The 7,551-nt window shown below is 49.6% G+C and overlaps 1 protein-coding gene across 1 annotated transcript; it reads right to left on the bottom strand.

Moving 5' to 3' along the window:
• Positions 1 to 1,546: 1,546 nt before the first annotated feature.
• Positions 1,547 to 6,728, bottom strand: LOC147731731 (uncharacterized). Its single transcript, XM_086958797.1, has 2 exons — positions 5,746 to 6,728; positions 1,547 to 2,247 (listed from the first exon to the last, which is right to left on the bottom strand). The coding sequence occupies exons 1-2, from the start codon at positions 6,647 to 6,649 to the stop codon at positions 1,646 to 1,648; spliced, it is 1,506 nt and encodes a 501-aa protein (XP_086814923.1). The 5' UTR covers positions 6,650 to 6,728; the 3' UTR covers positions 1,547 to 1,645.
• Positions 6,729 to 7,551: the final 823 nt, after the last annotated feature.

The following is a 7,551-nucleotide window of genomic DNA, read 5'->3' as shown; positions in this document are numbered from 1 at the left end:
CACAACACATCTTGGATGAGCTGGCGTTTTTGTGTGTCGGCCGATCTTTTGCGGGTTTGTCTCGGGTTTACAAACAGCGGTGTCTCTCCGCCATTCCCCTGCCTCCTTTGGGAGGGAGGGCGAGGGGTGGGAGAAAAGTAGACCAAAAGTTGTTTGTGTGTGTAAAAGGCCGCTTTATTAAGACACAGGTGCACATTACAAATACAAACCTTGGCAACGCCTTACAAAACTAAACCTCACTAAATAAATAAATAACTACAAACTTCAGCCCCCCGGACCCTCCCCCACCCCTAAAACATTTGAGCCCTCCCCCTCCCAACAATACATCAATAAGCAATATAACAGCATTATAACATTACGTCATAAATAAACATTACGTCATCAATAAAACATTTTGTCATTAATCAAACATACGTCAACGTTAAAACTTTATTCGTCAAACCACAATTGCAATAACAACGGTCAGGTCCTCCATAACCATAAACCCTGCCTGACCCTGCACTCCTGCAGCTACCCCCCTCACCAAACTGAACGGTCAAACCATGACCAACCTACCCCAGCACTTGTCAAAGAAATACTTGAACTAATACTCAACCCGCAATCTGCCTAAAACCTTAACGATACACAAAAACACCGCACAGCACCTGTGTCTAGCGACGGATACAAATACAAGCAAAAACACCCTGCACACCGGTGGCCCACAAAACAGCCTTTTTCTTAAAAAGAAAAAATTGGAACAAAAATACCAAAAATGGGAAAAAACTGGGCCGCGAGGGGAAAAAAGGAAAATTAATGCAAAAAGAGGGAGGGAGGGTGGGACAAAAAAGCTACAAGCCCTCCTACCCACCAGGTCACCAAACCTAAAATGGTGGCTGGGAGGCAGTGATAGGGGAATATATAATTGGGCTATACTGGTCCTACTAGACCAGCCCAAATCTAGAAACTTCTGGCTGCTTCCAATGTAAAACCCCTCGCAGCCCTCCCAAACCGCCCGGGGGAGGGGACCTCCCGGCGGTCGGCTCCCTCCCCCAAGCCCCCCTTGGGAGGGAGGGCGAGGGGTGGGAGAAAAGTAGACCAAAAGTTGTTTGTGTGTGTAAAAGGCCGCTTTATTAAGACACAGGTGCACATTACAAATACAAACCTTGGCAACGCCTTACAAAACTAAACCTCACTAAATAAATAAATAACTACAAACTTCAGCCCCCCGGACCCTCCCCCACCCCTAAAACATTTGAGCCCTCCCCCTCCCAACAATACATCAATAAGCAATATAACAGCATTATAACATTACGTCATAAATAAACATTACGTCATCAATAAAACATTTCGTCATTAATCAAACATACGTCAACGTTAAAACTTTATTCGTCAAACCACAATTGCAATAACAACGGTCAGGTCCTCCATAACCATAAACCCTGCCTGACCCTGCACTCCTGCAGCTACCCCCCTCACCAAACTGAACGGTCAAACCATGCCCAACCTACCCCAGCACTTGTCAAAGAAATACTTGAACTAATACTCAATCCGCAATCTGCCTAAAACCTTAACGATACACAAAAACACCGCCACCCAGAAAGGTAGGCGGGGAAGACACGCCTCCCTTTCTGCCCCCCAACCGCGAAGCGAAAGAGAAACAAGAAAATCAACGCTGCATAGCCAAAGCCCGGGATAAGACCTCACGGAGCTCCAACAAGTAAAGATCCATGCCCACACGGGACAAATGAACTCCATCATCCCTAAAAAACTCAACAGACTCAAACTTAATATCCCTGTGTGAAATTCTGCTGAAACCAAGGCTCCTACAGCAACGAGACACCTCTGAATTAACCTTCTTCCTAGCCCGATCGACAGCCCTGGGGTTCACAGCACCTCTCCATATCCTACGGGGAATCAACTCTGTCCAAAAAACATGGCACCCAGCCCACATGTCCTTAATAAGGCCTAAATCACGTTTCATAGCTCGTAGCAAAACTACACCTTTTGTAGCACAAAGGTCATTTTCTCCCAAATGAATAACTAAAATATCTGGGCATAAACCGCCCACCATGTTGTTGTTCAAACAAGGGATTAACTCTCTCCAGAGCATCCCGCCTTTACCCTTCCAGAGTACGTTAAACATTCGGTCATTGAAACCAAGGAGATCTCCAAAATAACTCTTCGCTGCCTGGACTCTGGCCCACTTGACAAAGGAATGCCCCACTATCCAGACCGTTAACACCGAGGAGCGAGGCCCAGCAACGGATCCTGAAAAAGAAAAAAGAGTTAGAATCATGTGAAGGAGGACGACGCCTGCGCCTCTTCAGCAGAGCTCCTCACATAACGCTGGAAGCAGTTGGAAGACCAGCGCCCCAAACGCATAATATCCCTCTCGGACCAACCTCTATTAAAAGCCTCAGTGGCTGCACCTATTCGGAAAGAGTGAGTACCATAGAGATTGCCATCAAGACCTATGTGTTGTAAAGCTTTGCGCAAAACCATTCGCAATTGATAAGTTGTTACAGGGTTACCATTGATATGTCGGAAAACAAGGGCTTCATCCCCACCCCCACATAATGAACGCCAGCGCTGCGCCAGCATTAGAGGGCAAGTAAGCTTCGGAGCACGTGCCTGCAACCACACGCCTTTCCCCTTACCTGTCTGATCAGTTTTAGAACTGGCCAACCAGACGTGAACTCCCTCATCATAACAAAAAACGTCCTTCCAAAACAATCCACACTTATATTTCGACCCCAGCAACTCTGATACTCTGAAGGCTCCAAAAAACATGAACACCATCAGCATAGAGAAAACACATGCCTCAAAATCATCCGAACAAACTAAAGGCAAAACTGTGATTAATCTGGCAAGAACTTGCCAAGATAAGGGGGCTCTGGATCTTCCAACGTGCCCTTGCTCCCTGGCCCAACCCTCCAGCATCCTCCTACCAAGTTCCCCCGCTGATGGAGGATAGCCCCACAACAACTTCCCCATGAAAGCAATCCCCGCCAGTTTCCCAGCAATGGTTACTTTGGTTAAACCCTTATCCATGAGGTCCAGTATGAAATTAACAACATCATCTGACCGACGCGACAGATCCTCCCTTCTGACAGCACCAGATTCCAAGAATTCCTTCCATGCCAGGGAATACGCAGAACGCGTAGACACAGACAAAGAACCTACCACCAGTTGTATGACCCGACCTCGCCGACGTGCCACAGATGACTCGGCATCGGAGTCGGGGATCTGTCTGCGTCCCTTGCCAGTCCACGGAATCTCCCCCACTGTGAACGAGACAGAGCATCCGCAATGTCATTGTCCACGCCAGGAATGTGTAAGGCACGAAAATGAATATCGTGTTTCAGACAACCCAGGACGAAAACTCTCATAAGTTTCAACACTTGCTCGTCCCTGGCCGATTGGCGATTCACTATCTCCACAACAGCCATGTTATCCACACGAAACAGCACTTTCTTGTGTGCCAATTCCTCCCCCCACAGAGTCAAGGCAACCAATAAAGGGAACATTTCCAGGAAAGTGATGCTACGACCACCATTCAACCATTCATCCGGCCAACGTTCTGCACACCATTTGCCATTCCAAAAGAGCCCAAAACCATCACTGCCAGCAGCATCCGAAAACATTTGTACATCCCACTGAAAGTCAACATCTCTGACCAAGGGAACACCGTTGAAAGAATTCAGGAAAAACTTCCACATTCTCAAGTCCTCCTTAACCCCAGCAGACAGACGAACACGATGGTGAGGCAATTGATGACCTGCCAAAGCCCTGCCCAGTCTTCTACAAAAAGTCCTGCCCGCTCTCACCACTCTGCAGGCAAAATTCAAATGGCCCAGAAGCACTTGAATCTCTTTCACCAACACTTTTCTCTTTGCCAACATCACATCCAGTAATTCAACCATGTTGACTCTTTTGTCCTCGGGCAGACGAGCTGACATAACCACCGAATCTATTTCAATACCCAAAAAGGAGAGGACAGTGGCAGGGCCCATTGTTTTCTCGGGAGCCAAAGGGACTCCCAGATCCTCCATGAGCCCTTGGAATGTGTCCAGAGCTTTCTGGCACTCCGCGGAGCCCGGGGATCCGACAAAGAAAAAAATCATCGAGATAGTGTGTTACAAGTGAATGACCGGACTGATGGGAAAAATACCATTGCAGAAAAGTACTAAAACACTCAAACAAAGCACATGATATGGAGCAGCCCATTGGCAGAGCCTTGTCCACGTACCAGTTACCAGCAAATTGTATACCTAAAAGGCTCCAATCGTCCGGATGGACAGGCAACAGCCGGAAAGCAGACTTGATGTCACACTTAGCCATCTCAGCGGCTGCGCCCGCAGTCACAACCAGTGACATGGCCACGTCAACCGAAGAATAAGAGACAGACACTGCCTCTGGGTCAATAAAATCGTTAACAGACGACCCTTCAGGCCATGACAAGTGTTGAATCAATCTAAACTGTCCCGGCTCCTTCTTCGGGACAACTCCAATTGGTGAAACAATCAAGTTAAGGATCGGCCAATCTTGAAACGGGCCAGCCATCCTCCCTTCATGTACTTCCTTATTAAGTTTGTCTTGTACTACTGTGGCATGTTCAGAAGCTGATTTTAAATTGGCAGACCACCTACGTTCCCGAGAGCCCAGGTAACCTAGTCGGAAACCAAACTGAAAACCTTCCAATAGTGTAAGTTTCGCTGACTCTTCTTCGTAATCCTGCAAAGCAATGCGCAGCCTTTCTAATTTAACTGGTGTACGAGCCCTTGGACCCAGCACCCTTAGCACCTCTGTATCCCCTTCCCCCTGAAAACTGTGAGGTCGTACTTGAAGTTCCTGAACCTGTTTGCTTCCCTTTGGGGCTCTCAGAGGGTTGATTGTCCCAACATTTGGACAACGGATGTTTCCTACCACAACCTGAGCACTCATGTTTAAATTTACAATATTCTCTGATGCAGGAGCCCCTGTTAAATTCCCAACAGAAACCAGACCCCGATTGCATGGTTGCATTGACCCCCACCCCTCCCCGGGTGGGCTTCCCCTGAAAGGGGCGGTAAACTAATGGCAAACCACTGGCCGTGAAAATAGTCTTCCCCCCTGACGCTGACCCCATTGTATGTTGCCACAAGTCATTATCCAGCTCCCCCCACTTAGCCTCAGGATCCCAAGCCATCCTGGCCCTAAATTCCTCATCATACTGAGACCAAGCAAAACCACCCCCGGTGATCTGTGCCTTACGAATGACGTCCATGTATTTAAAAAGGGACACGCTGCGCTCAGGGAACTTTTCGCAATATACACTGGCATAAATCAAGAATGCCGCTGTCCAGTTTTCAATATTCAAAGGCACTCTAGGCCGTTTAGCCAGTTCAAATTCCTCCTCTTTAGATCCCTCTTTAGACCGGACTTCCCGGTGCAGTAGCTTAAGGAGTTCCACATACTCACCATTCCAAATGCGTTCCTTGGTGCTTAACATTAAATGAGCCCCTAAAGGTTTCGTAACTCCCATATAAGGCATTTTTTTGATCTTTAACTCCTTACTGGCCACTGGCTCTTTAACTTTGCTGGAAGCACCAGCCATAACACCACTTTCAACCTTGCTCGTAACTTCTACCACATCATCAGTACCAACAGCAGTGTCTTGTACATAACGACCTTTGACCAAACGGCTAGCACCAACATCTATTTCTGTGTCACCACCAGTACCCACAGACACCATTATAGGTTTGGCCTGTGTGGCTGATTGCTCACCTGGCAACAGAGAGACCACTCTCGATGGCTCCGCCCGTGGCGCCGAAGTCAATGCATCCGGTCTGCGAGGCGCCCTACCCGATGGGCCGTGCTCTCTTCTCCCTTGCACTGTACTCTGGACCACTGGAGCCTGTAAAACACTATGAGAAGCATGAGAGGGCACCCCCCCCTCTGTATCCCGCAGTTCACCTTCTTCAGGACTCTCTTCATCGTAGTCCAACACCTCTGAATCCACACTGGTGTGACACAACTCACCACGGGTCTTACCCAACCCGGTATCAACAACTTTACATTTCAAAGATTTTTGAACTCCATGAGGGGGAGCAGGCTGTACACGCCTGTACCTCCCTGCGTGTTGACTCTGCAGCTCCATAGCCGCCGGCAAGGCCTGCCACCTATACCTGCTACTCGTTGGGGCCAGCGGGGTCACGCCAGACCCTCGTGTGCTGGCCGCGGCGGGATCCCTCGGTGGAACAGAGAGGGCCGCGCTAGGCATTCTCGTCGCTTCCCCTTGGCGAAAGTGGACTGGACCGCGCCCTGCCAAGTCTGGATCGCCGCCCCTATTCCTATCCTGAAAAGAAAAAGTTTGGACTGGTGTGCTAGGGTCCCTAAAAGCAACACTCGAAACAGACCTTGACCTCCGTAAATTAGCATCAACAAACGACCCCTGACACCTCTCCAAAGAACGTCCCCTAATGCAACCCTTCAATGGCACTTCCCTAACCGGAGAGTCGCCTATCATCTCTTCCTCATCACTCTCATCCAAGTTAGCGCCCGCTGCCGCTGAAGAAGGGGCCTGTAAAGGGATCCCCACACCTCTTGTGAGGCCCTCAATATCCTTGTGAAGACCACGCTGCGCCAAACCTGCTGTACCAAAATGCTCCCATCCAGGAGAACCGAACATGATATAAGGACCTCTAGCATCTCCATGGACAGGCCCTCCAATCACCTGCCTGGACAACCCTTCACGCTCCAACAACGTATTTGAGAAACCCACAGCCCCTGTAAACCTCACACCAGGGTGAACCAACCCCACAAAATCATCCCCTACCGCCCTACCCAATCCCCCCAAACCTGGGCCATGCGCAGGTGCAGACCCCCGACTCTCACCATGAAAAGCTCCATGACCCCCCTGTGACAAACTCCTGTCGTCCCTCCGTAAACGGACATTCCCCTCCTGAAAACCAGGAAACACAACAGCCCCTGACCTTACCGTGTCCTGGCCCAAAACCTCACCAGACATGGAACTATTTTCACCCATCTGGGCCCACTCACCCTCTCCTCTGGATCCCCCTCCAACAGACATAGCAGCACCCACATAAGAACCAGGGGTAGAGAATAATAACGGGCTGCCCACATTATTGTCCACATCCCCATGTTCAGTACCAGCATCCTGTGCAAAAACAACCTGGCCAGCATGAGGCTCCAAACCAACCTGTCTCCCCAATCCACCTGTAATAAGCTGGCAAGAAGCCCTACCCTCAGTCACATCCATCCCTGATACAGCAAGGTGAGAAGGGGTTAACAACATACCAGCGCGTGGATCAACAATCGCCTGAGTCTCCGCTACAAAATGCTGTGCAATATCCAAATCCTGCATATCATGCTGCTGGTCCGCCCCCTGCCAATCATGCAATTGAAACGAGCCCCTACGCGCACCTCGCGCAGCCCTGACAAGCGCAGGCTCCACACGGCGATCCACTATGGGGTCAGAAGCGGAGCGCTTCTTAGTCCCTCTCCGCCCCCCCCTCCCTCGCTTGGCCGTAAGAACCGGAGCGGGAACGAGCTCTTCCGCCTCCAAACCTT

This window comes from Lissotriton vulgaris, chromosome 2_1 (assembly GCF_964263255.1).
Source record: "Lissotriton vulgaris chromosome 2_1, aLisVul1.2, whole genome shotgun sequence".
NCBI classification, from domain to species: Eukaryota; Metazoa; Chordata; class Amphibia; order Caudata; family Salamandridae; genus Lissotriton; species Lissotriton vulgaris.
Note: the sequence above shows the minus strand (reverse complement) of the source record. Positions and strands in the feature narration are given on the sequence as shown.

Excerpts from the sequence above, each read along its gene's own strand:
- LOC147731731 (XM_086958797.1), bottom strand. The coding sequence starts at position 6,649 with ATGTTCGGTTCTCCTGGATGGGAGCATTTTGGTACAGCAGGTTTGGCG. Across the intron at positions 2,248-5,745 it reads AGTGGTCTCTCTGTTGCCAG|GATCCGTTGCTGGGCCTCGC; the intron begins GTGAGCAATCAG and ends TTTCTTTTTCAG.